At 66.2% G+C, this 16616-nt stretch overlaps 2 protein-coding genes across 2 annotated transcripts in view; one reads left to right on the forward strand and one right to left on the reverse strand.

The window, feature by feature from the left end:
• Positions 1 to 2374: 2374 nt before the first annotated feature.
• LOC134431251 (uridylate-specific endoribonuclease C-like) lies at positions 2375 to 8403 on the reverse strand. The gene is made up of 7 exons (XM_063179235.1): positions 8329 to 8403; positions 8092 to 8279; positions 7036 to 7235; positions 5721 to 5837; positions 5175 to 5281; positions 2990 to 3132; positions 2375 to 2474 (listed from the first exon to the last, which is right to left on the reverse strand). The coding sequence occupies exons 1-7, from the start codon at positions 8401 to 8403 to the stop codon at positions 2375 to 2377; spliced, it is 930 nt and encodes a 309-aa protein (XP_063035305.1).
• Positions 8404 to 9534: 1131 nt separating this feature from the next.
• LOC134431252 (tetraspanin-31-like) overlaps positions 9535 to 16616 on the forward strand; it is a 7435-nt gene continuing 353 nt past the window's right edge. Inside the window, exons 1-4 of the mRNA XM_063179236.1 lie at positions 9535 to 9754; positions 11025 to 11192; positions 12944 to 13024; positions 16314 to 16464. Coding sequence (XP_063035306.1) covers positions 9692 to 9754; positions 11025 to 11192; positions 12944 to 13024; positions 16314 to 16464 — 463 coding nt within the window. The 5' untranslated portion in view covers positions 9535 to 9691. The remainder of the gene's footprint in view (positions 9755 to 11024; positions 11193 to 12943; positions 13025 to 16313; positions 16465 to 16616) is intronic.

Below are 16616 nucleotides of genomic sequence, written 5' to 3' on the forward strand. Positions count from 1 at the left end.
GGCCCCGGTGCACCGGGACAGCCGGGACACGCTGGGACACGCTGGGACACGCTGGGACACGGGCACGGCCCGGCACGCCCGACGCCACGCCACGGGCACGGCAGTGACAGGCACAGGGGGCACACGCGTGGGGACACGGGTGGGAGCGGAGGGGAAAACCCCGAGGACACCACGGCGTGTCTGGGGACACCCTGGGGGCTCAGGGGGACACCCACGGGGGGCTGTGTACACACGTTGGGGACACATGGGCCGGCTGGGACACGTGTGCAGTGACACACGGGCATGCTGGGGACACGGACACAGCAGTGACACGCTGGGGACGTGTGCAGTGACACACGGGCATGCTGGGGACATGGGTGCAGTGACAGGGACACAGCAGTGACATGCTGGGGACACACACGGGCACGGCAGTGACAGGCACAGGGGACACACACGTGGGGACACACACACGAGTGACACACAGGGGGGACACGTGGGGACACACACACACGGGTGGGAGATGAGGGGACACCCTGAGGACACCACGGAGTGTGCAGGGACACCCTGGAGGCTCAAGGGGACACCCACGGGGGGCTGTGTACACACGCTGGGGATGTGGGGACATGCGTGTGTGTGTGGTGACACGGTTACAGCCGTGACATGCTGGGGACATGGGTGCGGTGACAGGGAGGACACCACGGTGTATGCGGGGACACCGAGGACACCACGGCGTGTCTGGGGACATCCTGGGGACACACGGGGACACCCACGGGGGGCTGTGTACACACGCTGGGGATGTGGGGACATACGTGTGTGTGGTGACACGGATACGGCCATGACATGTATGGGCACACTGGGGACACAGGTGTGGTGACAGGGACACAGCAGCGATGCGCTGGGGATGTGTATGGACACACGGACACGCTGGGGACATGTGCAGCGACACACAGGCACACTGGGGACACGTGTGCAGTGACAGGGACACAGCAGTGACACACTGGGGACATGCGTGCAGTGACACGTTGTGGACACACAGGTGCGCTGGGACATGGGTGTGGTGACACAGACACAGCCGTGACATGCCGGAGACATGTATGGGCACATGAACAGGCTGGGGACATGTGTGTGGTGACACGGACACAGCAATGACATGTTGGGGATGTATGTGGGCACACGGACACGCTGGGGACGTGTGCAGTGACACAGACACAGCAGTGACACGCTGGGGACACGTATGGGAACACGGACAGGCTGGGGACATGTGCAGTGACACACGGACATGCCAATGATGTGCGCAGTCACACATGGACATGTGCAGTGACACATGGACACGTAAAGGACACGTGCAGCCACACGGACATGCCAATGACATGTGGAGTGACACGGACATGCTGGGGACACATGCAGTGACACAGGGACATGCTAATGACGTGTGCAGTGACACATGGGCACACTGGGGATGTGTGCAGTGACACACGGACATGCTAAGGACACTGCAGTAACACACAGACACGTGCAGTGACACATGGACACGCTAAGGACATGTGAAGTGACACACAGACACACTAAGGACACTGCAGTGACACGCGGGCATGTGCAGTGACACACGGACACTGCAGTGACACACAGACACGCTAAGGACATGTGTGCCATCCCGTGCACACACAGCCCACCCCCAGATGTCCCTCCAGGTGTCCCCAGATGTCACCCCAGGCACACCCAGGGCCCTCGGGGGTGTCCCCGTGTCCCCCCCCCGGCCATGGCTCCTGCCCACCCCCCCAGTGCCCACAGGGGGCCCCAGGACCTGGGGCGGTGCCACCGCCTGCGGGGGTGACAGCGGGCACGGGGGGGTCCCAACATCCATTGGGGGGTCCCAGGGGTCACTGTGGGGTCCCAACATCCATTGGGGGGTCCCAGCGGTCACTGGGGGGTCCCAACATCCATTGGGGGGTCCCAGGGGTCACTGGGGGGTCCCAACATCCATTGGGGGGTCCCAGGGGTCACTGGGGGGTCCAAGGGATCACTGTGGGGTCCCAGTGGCCATTGTGGGGTGACAGCACTCATTGTGGGGTCCCAACATCCACTGTGGGGTCCCAATGGTCATTGAGGGGTCCCAACACCCCCAAGGGGTCCCAGGGGTCACTGTGGGGTCCCAGCATCCACTGGGGGTTCCCAGCACTCTTTGGGGGTCCCGGTGTCCCCATCCCCCACAGCGTCCAAGGCAGAGGCGGGAATGGGGTCAGGGGGGTTTATTGAGGGGTCTGGGGGGTTCATTGGGGGTCCTGGGGGGGTCTATTGAGGGGTCCTGGGGGTCTATGGGGGAGTCAGGGGGGTCCTGGGGGGTTCATTGGGGGTCCTGGGGGGTTCACTGTGGGGTCAGGGGGTCCTGGGGGGTTCACTGTGGGGTCAGGGGGTACGCCGATGCCACCAGGCGCTGCTTGTCCCAGCTGTAGGTCTGGATGGTGGCGGCCTCGCCCCCCAGGCTGATGTGGCACCTGCGGGCACAGGTGAGGGTGAGCCCGGGGCTGGGACCCCCGGGTGGGCACCAAACCCCCGGGTGGGCACCAGAGCCCTTGGCTGGATACCACAAACACCGGGTGGGCACCACAGCCCCCGGGTGGGTGCCAGGTCACCCCTGGGGTAGTGCCAGCCCCCTGCCCTCGGTGCCAGTCCCCTCCCTTCGGTGCCAGCCCCCTCCCATCAGTGCCATCCCCCTGGGGTGGTGCCAGCCCCCTCGGGCGGTGCCAGCCCCCTCTGCCCGCGGTGCCAGCCCCCTCCCCACGGTGCCAGCCCCCTTCCGTCAGTGCCAGCCCCCTCCTCTCAGTGCCAGACCCTCGGGCGGTGCCAGCCCCCTCCCCGCAGTGCCAGCCCCTTCCGTCAGTGCCAGCCCCCTCCTCTCAGTGCCAGACCCTCGGGCGGTGCCAGCCCCCTCCCCTCGGTGCCAGCCCCCTCCCCTCGGTGCCAGCCCCCTGTGGCAGTGCCAGCCCCTGCCCGCGGTGCCCGCGCTCACTGGCTGTCGGGCCGTGCCAGGAAGCAGAGCGTGAACAGCGCCAGGTCGAACTCGGGGCTGGAGCCCACCAGCAGCGACCCCCGCGATTTGAGGTGCCCGTCCCAGCGGAACCGCAGCGACAGCACGTCCGGGAAGGCCGCCCACTGCCGGGACAGACGGACAGACAGACGGACGGACGGGGGGAGACGGCGGGGACAGACACACAGACAGACAGACAAGGGGACACAGCGGGGACAGACACACAGACAGACAGACAGACACACACACACAGACAGACAGACAGACAGACAAGGGGACACGGCGGGGACAGACACACAGACAGACACACAGACACACAGACAGACAGACACACAGACAGACAGACAGGGGGAGACGGCGGGGACAGACACACAGACAGACACACAGACAAGGGGACACGGCGGGGACAGACACACAGACAGACAGACACACACACACACACAGACACACACACAAAGACACACAGACACACACACAGATGGACAGACAGGGGGACACGGCGGGGACAGACACACAGACAGACAGACACACACACACACAGACACACACAGACACACAGACAAGGGGACACGGCGGGGACAGACACACAGACAGACAGACACACAGACGCACACAGACAGATGGACAGACAGACACACAGACAGACACACAGACAGACAGACAGACACACACACACACAGACACACAGACACAGACACACAGACAAGGGGACATGGCGGGGACAGACACACAGACAGACAGACAGACACACACACACAGACACACACAGACACACACAGACAGACACACAGACACACAGACACACAGACACACAGACACACAGACAAGGGGACACGGCGGGGACAGACACACAGACAGACAGACACACAGACGCACACAGACAGATGGACAGACAGACACACAGACAGACACACAGACAGACAGACAAGGGGACACGGCGGGGACAGACACACAGACACACACACACACACAGACACACACACACACAGAGACAGACAGACAGACACACACACAGACAGACAGACGGACAGACAGGGGGACACGGTGCCGTGGGTGCCCATCCGCAGCCACAGCGCAGCCAGGGGGGCACAGGGAGGGGCACGGGGGTGGGCACGGGGGTACCCAGGCCATGAGGGGACAGGGACACGCGGGTACAGCCTCAGGGGGACCGCGGGTGCGGCCTCTGGGGACAGGGACACCAGGGATGCTCCAGGGGACAAGCAGTGGGGACAACCCAGGGGACGGCGAGGTTCGGGGGGACTGTGGAGGGTGGGACCTGGGGGACACAGTGACAGCGACCCTGGGGACAGCCTTGGGGACAGAGAGCTTGGCTGGGGACACTGAGGGGGATGGGGCAGGAGGGGGAGCCCAGGGTGCTGCAGTGGGTGCCCCCTCTGTGTCCCTGTGTCCTGCTCAGGGAATTCCTCCCCGTGTCCCCACGTCCCCTGTGTCCCCCTGTCCCTGTGTCCCCATGAATCCCGTGTCCCCCTATCCCCATGTCCCCATGTCCCCCTGTCCCCGCGTCCCCCTGTCCCCTGGGTCTCCATATCCCCCAGTGGTGTCCCCATCCCTTACTCAGGGAATCCCTCCCTATGTCCCCATGTCCCCCTGTCCCCCGTGTCCCCCGTGTCCCCCATGTCCCCTGTCCCCTCACAGGCCCATCTCAGGTGTAGCTCAGCTACTCCAGCCATCCCCATGTCCTTGTGTCCCCCATGTCCCCATGTCCTCCCTGTCCTCATGTCCCCATGTCCCTGTGTCCCCTGTCCCCACTCACAGGCCTGTTCCAGGTGTAGCTCAGGTACTGCAGCCTCCCCCATGTCCCCATGTCCCCATGTCCCTATGTCCCCCCATGTCCCCTCACGGGTCCATCCCAGGTGTAGCCCAGGTACTCCAGCTGCCCACATGTCCCCCTGTCCCCCTGTGTCCCCCCATGTCCCCATGTCCCCCCATGTCCCCACTCACAGGCCCGTCCCAGGTGCAGCCCAGGTACTGCAGCCTCCCCAATGTCCCTGTGTCCCCTCTGTGTCCCCTCTGTGTCCCCCATGTCCCCCCTGTCCCCACTCACGGGCCCGTCCCAAGTGTAGCCCAGGTACTGCAGCCACCCCCATGTCCCTGTGTCCCCTCTGTGTCCCCTCTGTGTCCCCCCTGTCCCCCTGTCCCCACTCACGGGCCCGTCCCAGGTGTAGCCCAGGTACTGCAGCCTCCCCGCGCTCTCCAGCGCCTGCAGCTGTACCCAGTTGTGACACCCAGACACCGCGTCCTTCTTCACCTCCCCTGGGGACACGGGTGACACCGACAGCCGGTGAGCACAGCTGTTCCCCTCAGGGCCCCCCCGACCCCCGGCATTGCCCCCCAAACCTCCCCAGCTCTATCCCACAGTGTCCCCCCCACCCCCTTGGTGTCCCCCATGCCCTTGGTGTCCCCCCATCCCCACAGTGTCCCCCCCATGCCCTTGGTGTCCCCCTCATTCCCTTGGTGTCCCCCCATGCCCTTGGTGTCCCCCATGCCCTTGGTGTCCCCCCCATCCCCTCAGTGTCCCCCCCACCCCCTTGGTGTCCCCCATGCCCTTGGTGTCCCCCCATTCCCTTGGTGTCCCCCTGTTCAACCCCTGTCCCTGCTCCCTCCCATCCCCACAGTGTCCCCCCCTCCCCAGTGCCCCCACATGTCCCCCCGTGTCCCCCCGTGTCCCCCCGTGTCCCCAGTGTCCCCTCACCCACGAAGACGTGCTCGAAGCCGGACGAGTCCAGCGCCTTTCCTTTGGAGCGCGAGTAGAGCCCGAACCACATGGAGTGGAGATCGGCCCGGAACGCCTCGGCCGAGGGGTACAGCCCTGGGGACAGCGTGGGGACAGCGTGGGGACAGTGTGGGGACAGGGGTACAGCCCTGGGGACAGCGTGGGGACAGCATGGGGACAGTGTGGGGACAGGGGTACAGCCCTGGGGACAGCGTGGGGACAGTGTGGGGACAGGGGTACAGCCCTGGGGACAGCGTGGGGACAGGGGTACAGCCCTGGGGACAGCGTGGGGACAGCGTGGGGACAGTGTGGGGACAGGGGTACAGCCCTGGGGACAGCACGGGGACAGCGTGGGGACAGTGTGGGGACAGGGGGTACAGCCCTGGGGACAGTGTGGGGACATGGGGCACAGCCCTGGGGACAGGGTGGGCCATGTGGACAGGGGGGTCCAGCCCTAAGGACAGGGCAGGAGGACAGGAGGGACACTATGGGGACACTTTGGGGCAGGGGGAACACCATGGGGACACTGTGGGAAGACCGTGGGGACAAGGGGAACATTGTAGGGACACTGTGGGGATGCTGTAGGGACAGGGGCACAATGGGGGGACACTGTGGGAATGTCGTGGGGACAGAGAGATCACCATGGGGACACTGCAGGGACAGAGGGAGCACTGTGGGGACCCCGCAGGGACACCGTGGGGATGGGGGGAACACTGTGGGGACATCATGGGGACACTGTGGGAACATTGTGCAGACAGGGGCATCACCATGGGGACACTGTGGGGACACTGTAGGGACAGGGGGAGCACCGTGGGGACACCAGGAGGACAAGGGGTCACCATGGAGTTAGGGGGAACTCCATGGGGACATCTTGGGGATAGGGGACACCGTGGGGACAGCACGGGGACAGAGGGAACACCGCGGGGACATCATGGGGACACGGTGGGGACACCATGGGGACACTGTAGGAACAGGGGAAACACCATGGGGATATTATGGGGACGCCATGGAGACAGGGGGAACACCATGGGGACATCGGGGGGACAGGGGGAACACCATGGGGACACTGTGGAGATACCATGGGGACACCACGGGGACACGGGGACAGCGTGGGGACATCGTGGGGACAGAGGGATCACCATGGAGACACTGCGGGGATAGAGGGAACGCCGTGGGGTCACCACGGGGACAGGGGGACACCGCGGGGATGTCATGGGGACGCCGTGGGGATAGGGAGAACAGCGTGGGGACATCATGGGGACAGGGGGACGTAACGGGGACATCGTGTCCCCACCTTTGTGGAGCACGAAGCGCTCGAGCAGCGCCAGCACCGGCGTGGCCAGCGCGGCCTCCAGGAAGCGCCGCTGCTCCCGCAGCTCCTCCGGCGGCTCCGCCTCAGCCCGGCCCGTCTGAGGCTCGTAATTGTCCAGCAGGGCCAGCAGCGCCGAGACCGTGGGGACAGCCAGGAGCGACGGCGACACCCGCGAGAACAGCCTGGGACACGGGACAGGGAGTGGGGCGGGATGGGATAAACCACGGGATGGGATTGGGGTTGGGATGGGATGGCACTGGGGTGAGATTGCATTGGGATTGGGATTGAGACTGGAGTGGGATTGGGATTAGGATGGGATTGGGATCGGGGTGGGGTTGGGGTGGGGTTGGGGTGGGGTTGGGATCAGGATTGGGGTTGGGATGGGATAGAATTAGGGTTGGGATGGGATTAGGGTGGAATGCGATTGGGATTGGGGCGGGATTGGAATGGGTTGGGATTGGGATTGGAATTGGATTGGGGTTGGGATTAGGATGGGATGGCACTGGGGTGAGATTGGATTGGGATTGGGATTGGGATTGAGACGAGTGGGATTGGGATTAGGATGGGATTGGGATTGGGATTGGGGTGGGATTGGAATGGGTTGGGATTGGGATTGGAATTGGATTGGGGTTGGGATTAGGATGGGATGGCACTGGGGTGAGATTGGATTGGGGTGGGATTGGGACTAGAGTGGGATTGGGATTGGGTTGGGATGAGATTAAGATGGAATCTGATTGGGGTTGGGATGGCATTGAGATTGGCATCAGGGTCGGGTTGGCATCAGGGCTGGGATGGGGTTGGCCTGGGATTAGGATGGAATGCAATCGGCTTTGGGATTGGGTTTGGGGTTGGGTTGGAGTAGGACGGGATTGGGATTGGGATTGGGTGGAAGGCAGGGGTGGGCACAGGTGGCATCAAGGGGTGAGGACAGAGCCGGGCGGGACAGAGAGCGGGAAGGGCAGAGGGGAGGGGGATGAGGGGAACACGGAGGGCGCCGAGCGCCCCCCACCCTCCAGCCCTGCCCCCCCCCGTGCCCACCTGCCCGAGCCCTCCAGGTTCAGCTCCAGCTGCCCCGGCCCAGCCCGGTTCGAGTCCGCGGCGAGCAACTGCTCCGAGAGCTCCCGGAGCTCCGCGTCCGACACCGCCCGGGGCTCCGGTACCTCCCGAGGGGGCTCCGGTATCTCCCGGGGCTCAGGGGGAGCCCCCCCGGTCCCGGTGCCCGGTACCGATCACCAGCAGCAGCCACAGCAGCCACGGAGCCATCGCTGCCCCCACCCCGGGCCCGCTGTCGCTTTTAGCCGCCCCTATCGCCCCTTCCGCTGTCGCGATAACGCGCCAAGGTCGCGACATGACCTCGCCAGACCCCGGGGGGGCCACCCCGACCGCCCCCCCCCCCCCCCCCCCCCCCCGGGCCGGCTGCACCCCCGGTTCCCCCCGTTGGTGACCCCAAGGACAGGTGTGGGGACTCGACCCTCCCCCCCCAAATTTGGGCCCTCCCGGGGTGCGGGGACCCCCAAAGCGCCCCCCCCCCGCCCCCCCGGAGCTGTTTAATGATTAATTAATGAATTAATCATTGGGGCGTTGATAAGGGAGCAAATGTGGCCCCTCAAGGACTTCCCAGGAGGGCGCGGCCTCGGCGGGGCACGGTGGGTTTGGGGTACACGGGGGGGGGCTGGGGTTCCCCAGGATCCTCCAGAGCCCCCCAGGACCCCCCAGAATCTCCCATGGCCCTCCAGGATCCCCCAGGGCCCCCCTGGACCCCCACATGGCCCCCCAGAACCCCATCATAGCCCCCCAGGATCCCCCCCATGTCCTTCAGAATCCCCCCATGACCCTCCATGATTGCCCAGAGCCCCACCCGGAACCCCCCAGAGCCCCCCTGGACCCCCCAGAGCCCCCCAGGATTCTCCCAGGGGCTATGGGGGGGATCCTGGAGGGCTCTGGGGGTCCCTGGGGTGCCATGGGGGGTTCCTGGGAGAATCTGGGGGGCTCCTGGGGTGCAATAGGGGGGTCCTGGGGTGCCATGGGAGGGTTCCTGGGGGGCTCTGGAGGCGTTCTGGGGACCATGAGGGGTCCCTGGGGTGCCATGGGGGGTTCCTGGGGGGCCATGGGGGATCCTGGAGGGATCCTGGGGGGCTCTGGGGGTCCTGGGGTGCCATGGGGGGGTCCCTGGGGGGTTCTGGGGTTGGGCGGGGCCGGGATTTGTGCGGCCAGGGGGGGTCGGAGGAGGGGCGAGATTCTGGGGGCGGGGCAACTCCAAAATCGTCCCGCCCCCTCCAGGGAGGCCCCGCCCCGCCTCGGCCGAGCTGTGCGCATGCGCAGTAAGGAGCAAGCATATTATGATGTGGGCGTGTCTATATCCATATACGGTGCTAGGGGCGGGGCCTAAACACGGGTACTGGGCGGGGCCTAAGGGCGGGGCTATGCAGACACAGGGCGCGGTGGGCGGGGCGGGGCCCCTGCGCAGGCGCAGTGCGGGCGGGCGCGCCGGGCGCGGGGCCGCGGTTTAAAGGGGCCGCGGCGCGGGGAGCCCGGAACGTCCCGGAACCCCCGGGAGCCCCGGGAGCCCTGAGACCCCCGGGACCCCCCGGGGCCCTCAGCATCCTCCCGGGACTGCCGCGAAGCCCCCGAGCCCGCCATGGTCTGCGGAGGCTTCGCCTGTTCGCGCAACGCGCTCTGCGCCCTCAACGTGGTTTATGTGGTGAGCGGGGGGGGGGTGTGAGGGGAATGGGGACCCCTCGGGTCTAGGGGGGCTCTGAAGGGATCGGGGACCCCTCTGGGGTAGGCTTTGAGGGAATTGGGGACCCCTCTGGGGGAGCCGTGAGGGGAATGGGGACCCCTCAAGTCTGGGGCGCTCTGAGGGGAATGGGGACCCCTCTGCCCTGGGGGGGGATTGGGGACCCCTCAGCTCTGGTGGGCTATGAGGGGTTTGGGGACGTCTCAGCACTGTGGGGGATTGGGGACCCCTCGGGTCTGGAGGGCTCTGAGGGGAATGAGGACCCCTCTGCCCTGGGGGGGGATTGGGGATCCCTCAGCTCTGGGGGGCTCTGAGGGGAATGGGGACCCCTCTGCCCTGGGGGGGGATTGGGGACCCCTCAGCTCTGGGGGGCTATGAGGGGTTTGGGGACGTCTCAGCACTGTGGGGGATTGGGGACCCCTCGGGTCTGGGGGGGCCGTGAGGGGTTTGGGGACCCCTCGGGTCTGGGGGAGGAGTGGGGACCCCTCAGCTCTGGGGGGGCCGTGAGGGGATTGGGGACCCCTCAGCTCTTCTGGGCGGGGATTGGGGACCCCTCTGCCCTGAGGGGACTCTGAGGGCATTGGGGACCCCTCAGCTCTGGGAGAGATTGGAGACCCCTCAGCCTTGGGGAGATCTGGGAGGTCTGCAGGGCGGGGGATCCCCATCAGTTTGGGGTTCTGGGGTGCTGGGGGGTCCCCAAAGCCGGGGGGCTCCTGGGACCCGCGGTCTGGGGGCGGCTCTGGGGCTGCCCCTGTAGGGGGGGCTGGGCAGGGCTGGGGGGGGGCAGTCCCGGTTTGGGGGGCAGTCCCGGTTTGGGGGGCACGGTCCCGGTTTGGGGGGCACAGTCCCTGTTTGAGGGGCTCAGTCCCGGTTTGGGGGGCACAGTCCCGGTTTGGGGGGCACGGTCTCGGTTTGGGGGGCACAGTCCCGGTTTGGGGGGGGGTTCAGTCCCGGTTCAGGGGGGCACAGTCCCGGTTTGGGGGCACGGTCCCGGTTTGGGGGCACAGTCCCTATCTGGGGGGGCTCACTCCCGGTTTGGAGGGGGTGTTATGCTGGGGGGGCTCAGTCCCAGTTCGGGAGGGGGCTCAGTCCCGGTTCAAGGGTACAGTCCTGGTTCGGGGGACGCAGTCCCGGTTCGGGGGGGTTCTGGGGGTGTCGGTGCCCCCCGCCCGGTGCCCCCTGCCCGGTTACCCCCACCCGGTGCCCCCTGACCCGTGCCCCCCGGTGCCCGCAGCTGGTGGGAGTGCTGCTGGTGGCCGTGGCGGGCTGGGCGCGGGGCCTGGCCGGGGGTTCCAGCCCCCCCCTGCTCGGAGGAGCCTTCGCCGTCGGAGTCTTCCTCCTGCTGATCGCGGCGCTGGGGCTGCTCGGGGCCCTGCGGCACCACCAGGTCCTGCTCTTCTTCGTATCCTTTGGAGGGGCGAGAACCTCCGAGGACCCTCCTGGCACCCCCAACCCCTCCAGGGGACTCTCCTGGCACCCCCAGCCCACTTGGGCACCACGTCCTGCCCTGCTCTGTCCCCTCGGCCCAAAGCCCCCCTTGGTACCCAGCACCCCTGGCTGGCCCTCCAGCCCTGGCAGTGTCCCCAACACCCCTCTGGCTGTCCCAAACACCCCCTGGATGTCCCTACCACCCCTAGCAGTGTCCCCAGTGCCCCCCCTGGACATCCCTGGCACCTCTGGCAGTGTCCCCAGCACCCCCTGGGTGTCCCTGGCACCCCTGACAGTGTCCCCAGCGCCCGTCTGGCTGTCCCAAATACCCCCTGGCTGTCCCTGGCACCCCTAGCAGTGTCCCCAACACACCCTGGATGTCCCCAGTGCTCCCCTGGGTTTACCTGGCACTGTCCCGAAGACCCCCTGGCTCCCCTGGCAGTGTCCCCAGTTTCCCCTGGATGTCCCAAACACCCTCTCAATATCCCTGGCACCCCTGGCAGTGTCCCCAAATTTCCTTGTGTGTCCCCAGTGCCCCCTAGGTGTCCCTGGCACCCCTGGCAGTGTCCCCAACACCCCCTGGATGTCCCCAGTGCCCCCCTGGGTTTACCTGGCAGTGTCCCGAAGACCCCCTGGCTCCCTGGCAGTGTCCCTAAGCCCCTCTGGATGTCCCTGATAGTGTCCCCCATGCCCCTTTGATGTCCCTGCCATTGTCCCCAAGACCCCCTGGCTGGCCCTGGCAGCCCTGGCAGTGTCCCCAAATTCCCTTGGATGTCCCCAGTGCCCCCCGAGTGTCCCTGACACCCTTGCCAGTGTCCCTGACCCCCCCTGGGTGTCCCTGGCACCCCTGGCAGTGTCCCCAGCACCTCCCTGGATGTCCCCAGTGCCCTCCTGAGTGTCCCTGGCAGTGTCCCCAAGACCCCTTGGCTGGCCCTGGCACCCCTGGCAGTGTCCTCAACTTCCCTTGGATGTCCCCAGTGCCCCCTGAGTGTCCCTGACACCCTTGGCAATGTCCCTGAGCCCCTCTAGATGTCCCTGGCAGTGTCCCCAGTGCCCCTCTGGATGTTTCTGGCACCCCTGGCAATGTCCCCAGCACCCCCTGAATGTCCCCAGTGCCCCCTGGGTGTCCCTGGCACCCCTGGCAGTGTCCCTAAACCCCTCTGGATGTCCCTGATAGTGTCCCCGATGCCCCTTTGGATGTCCCTGCCATTGTCCCCAAGACCCCCTGGCTGGCCCTGGCACCCCTGGCAGTGTCCCCAGCACCCTCTGGATGTCCCCAGTGCCCTCCTGGATGTCCCTGGCAGTGTCCCCAGTGCCCCTCCGGATGCACCTGGCACCCCTGGCAGTGTCCCCAGCACCCTCTGGATGTCCCTGGCACCCCTGGCAGTGTCCCCAGCATCCCCTGGATGTCCCCAAGCCCCCCTGGGTGTCCCTGGCACCCCTGGCAGTGTCCCCAGCACCCTCTGGATGTCCCTGGCACCCCTGGCAGTGTCCCCAGCACCCTCTGGATGTCCCCACCCCCCTCCCCTGTGCCCCCCCCAGCTCAGCCCCCTTCAGACCCTTCAGGGGGCTCAAACCCCACCCGGGGACCCCAAAACCTGCAGGGGGTCTGGCTGTGGGGGCTCAGGGGGATTTGGGGGGGGATCCCGAGGGGATTTTTGGGGGGATCCCGAGGGGGTTTTGGGGGGTCTCTGTGCGTGTGTGCCCCCCTTGACCCCCCCCCAGTACGTGCTGATCCTGGGCCTGGTGTTCCTGTGCCAGCTCGGCGTGTCCTGCGCCTGCCTCGCCCTGGGCCGCGACGCTCAGGTGGGTGCGGGGACCCCCAAAACCCCCGGGACCCCCCAAAACCACCTGGGACCCCCCAGAACCCCCTGGGACCCCCCAAAACACCCTGGGACCCCCCAAAACACCCTGGGACCCCCCCAAAACACCCTGGGACCCTCCCGGGCCCCTCCAAATCCCACGGGACCCCCAGAACACCCTGGGAGCCCCCGAAATGCCCTGGGAACCCCCAAAACCCCCCCGGGTTACCCAAAACCCTCTGGGACCACCCCCAGAACCCACTGGGAACCCCTAAAAACCCCTGAGACCCCCCTTGGGTCCCCCAAAATCCCTAGGACCCCCAAAACCCCCTGGGAACCCCCAAAACCCCCAGGACCCCCCAAACCCCCTGGGACCCTCCGGGCCCCTCCAAATCCCACGGGACCCCTCCAAATCCATTGGGAACCCCAAAACCCCCTGGGAGCCCCCGAAATGCCCTGGGACGCCTCAAAACCCCATGGGACCCCCCCGGGACCCCCAAAACCTCTGGACCCCCCAAAACCCCCTGGGTTACCCAAAACCCACTGGGACCCCCCCAGAACCCACTGGGAACCCCTAAAACCCCTGGGACCCCCCAGGCCCTCTAAACTCCCCGGGACCCCTAAAACCCCCCAGGACCCCCCTTGGGTCCCCCAAAATTTCCTGGGACTCCCAAACCCCCCCAAAACCTCCCCAGGCTCCCCAAAAACCCCTGGGACCTCCAAATGCCCGGGATCCCTGAAAACCCTCTGGGACCCCCCAAAACCCCCTGGGAGCCCCAGAACCTCACAGGCCCCCCAAAACCCTCTGGGAACCCCAGAACCCCCAGGGATTCCCCCCCGGGCCCCCCAAAACCCCCTGGGACCCTCTCGGGCCCCTCCAAATCCCACAGGACCCCTCCAAATCCATTGAGCCCTACCGACCCCAAAAGACCCCTACCCCAAAATCCCCAACCCCCCCTGGGAGCCCCCGAAATGCCCTGGGAACCCCCAAAATCCCCTGGGACGCCTCAAAACCCATGGGACCCCCCCGGGACCCCCAAAACCCCTGGACCCCCCAAAACCCCCCGGGTTACCCAAAACCCACTGGGACCTCAAAACCCCCTGGGCCCCCCCAACTTCCTGGGCCCCCCCAAAACCTCCTGGGACCCCCAGAACCCCCTGGGAACCCCCCTTAGGACCCCCAAAACCCCCTGGGACCCCCAAAACCCCCTGGGACAACCCCCCCTTAGGACACCCCAAAATCCCCCAGGCCCCCCAAAACTCCCTGGGACCCTCAAAACCCCTGGGACCCCCCCAACTCCCTGGGCCCCCCAAAACCCCTGGGACCCCCAGAACCCCCTGGGACCCTCAAAACCCCTGGGACCCCCCCAACTTCCTGGGCCCCCCCAAAAAGCCCCCTGGGACCCCCCCAACTTCCTGAGACCTCCCTGGGACCCCAGAGCCCATCCCCCAATTCCTGGGGTGCACAGGGACCCCCCCTGCACCCCAAAATCCTTGGGGTCCCCCAGCCCTGGGAGGCGCACAAAGGGATTTGGGGGGACACTGAGGGGTTTGGGGGGGCCCTGGGGGGCACTGACAGGTTTCGGGGTGCCCTGTGGCAGTGGGGGGAGCTCTGGGGGCTCTGACATTTTTGGGGTGCCCTGTGGCAGTCTTGGGGGGGTCCTGGGGGGTCCCTGACCATTTTTGGGGTGCCCTGTATCGATGGGGGTGTTCCAGGGGTCCCTGACGGTTTTGGGGTGCCCTATGTCAGTGTGGGGGTGCCTCCTATCAGTATAGGGGTCCCTGACGGTTTTGGGGTGCCCTGTATCAGTATGGGGGTCCCTGACGGTTTTGGGGTACCCTGTGTCAGTGTAGGGGTCCCTGACGGGTTTTGGGGGATCCCTGATGGTTTTCGGGGTGCCCTGTATCAGTGTAGGGGTCCCTGACGGGTTTGGTTTCGGGGGGTCCCTGACGGTTTTGGGGTGCCCTGTATCAGTATGGGGGTCCCTGACGATTTTTGGGGGGGTCCCTGACGGTTTTGGGGTGCCCTGTATCAGTTTGGGGGTATCCTATATCAGTGTGGGGGTCCCTGATGGGTTTTGGGGGGTCCCTGACGGTTTCGGGGTGCCCTGTGTCACTATGGGGGTCCCTGACGGGTTTTGGGGTGCCCCTGACGGTTTGGGGGTGCCCCTGACGGTTTGGGGGTGCCCTATATCAGTGTGGGGGGTCCCTGACAGATTCGGGGTGCCCTGTGTCAGTGTGGGGGTCCCTGGGGTTTTCGGGGTGCCCCTGACGGTTTCGGGGCGCCCTGTATCACTATGGGTGCCCCTGACGGTTTTGGGGTGTCCCTGACGGTTTGAGGGTGCCCCTGACGGTTTTGGGGGTCCCTGACGGTTTGGGGTGCCCCTGACGGTTTTTGGGGTGCCCCTGATGGTTTGGGGGTGCCCCTGACGGTTTCGGGGTGCCCTGTATCACTATGGGTGCCCCTGACGGTTTTTGGGGTGTCCCTGACGGTTTGGGGGTCCCTGATGGTTTCGGGGTGTCCCTGACGGTTTGGGGGTGCCCCTGACGGTTTGGGGGTGTCCCTGACGGTTTGGGGTGCCCCTGACGGTTTTTGGGGTGCCCCTGATGGTTTGGGGGTGCCCCTGACGGTTTCGGGGTGCCCTGTATCACTATGGGTGCCCCTGACGGTTTGGGGGTGCCCCTGATGGTTTTTGGGGTGCCCCTGACGGTTTTGGGGGTCCCTGACGGTTTTGGGGTGTCCCTGACGGTTTGGGGGTCCCTGACGGTTTGGGGGTGCCCCTGATGGTTTTTGGGGTGCCCCTGACGGTTTTTGGGGTGCCCCTGACGGTTTGGGGGTCCCTGACGGTTTTTGGGGTGCCCCTGACGGTTTTTGGGGTGCCCCTGACGGTTTGGGGGTCCCTGACGGTTTCAGGGTGTCCCTGACGGTTTAGGGGTGCCCCTGACGGTTTGGGGGTCCCTGACGGTTTGGGGGTGCCCCTGACGGTTTTTGGGGTGCCCCTGACGGTTTTTGGGGTGTCCCTGACCATTTCGGGGTGTCCCTGACGTTTGTTGGGGTGCCCTGTATCACTATGGGTGCCCCTGACGGTTTGGGGGTGCCCCTGATGGTTTTTGGGGTGCCCCTGACGGTTTTGGGGGTCCCTGACGGTTTGGGGGTGTCCCTGACGGTTTGGGGGTGCCCCTGACGGTTTTTGGGGTGCCCCTGACGGTTTTGGGGGTCCCTGACGGTTTTGGGGTGCCCCTGACGGTTTTTGGGGTGCCCCTGACGGTTTTTGGGGTGCCCGTGCCCCCAGGAGCGGCTGCTGCGCTCGGCCTGGCCGCTGCTGAGCGGGGCGGCGCGGGCGGAGCTGCAGCTGCGGCTGGGCTGCTGCGGTTTGGGGGAGCCCCCCGGGACCCCCAGCCCGGGCAGCGCCCCCCCCTGGGGACCCCCGGACTGCCCCCGCTGTGAGTCTGGGGGGGCCGGCGGGAAATGGGGGGACTGGGGGGGATTGGGGGGATTGGGGAGTTGGGGGGGTCTGAGGGGGGTTTGGGGGTGATTTGGGGGGGATTGGGGGAGAAATGGGGGGGATTTGGGGGGGAAGTGGGGGTATTGGGGA

Source organism: Melospiza melodia, chromosome 31 (assembly GCF_035770615.1).
Source record: "Melospiza melodia melodia isolate bMelMel2 chromosome 31, bMelMel2.pri, whole genome shotgun sequence".
Lineage (NCBI taxonomy): Eukaryota > Metazoa > Chordata > Aves > Passeriformes > Passerellidae > Melospiza > Melospiza melodia.

Bases quoted from the DNA above. Each gene is read 5' to 3' on its own strand.
- LOC134431251 (XM_063179235.1), bottom strand. From the start codon at position 8,403: ATGTCGCGACCTTGGCGCGTTATCGCGACAGCGGAAGGGGCGATAGGG. The intron at 8,280-8,328 runs GTGGGGGCAGCG...TGCTGGTGATCG, and splicing joins AAAGCGACAGCGGGCCCGGG to GTACCGGGCACCGGGACCGG. The intron at 7,236-8,091 runs GTGGGCACGGGG...CCCGTGTCCCAG, and splicing joins AACCTGGAGGGCTCGGGCAG to GCTGTTCTCGCGGGTGTCGC.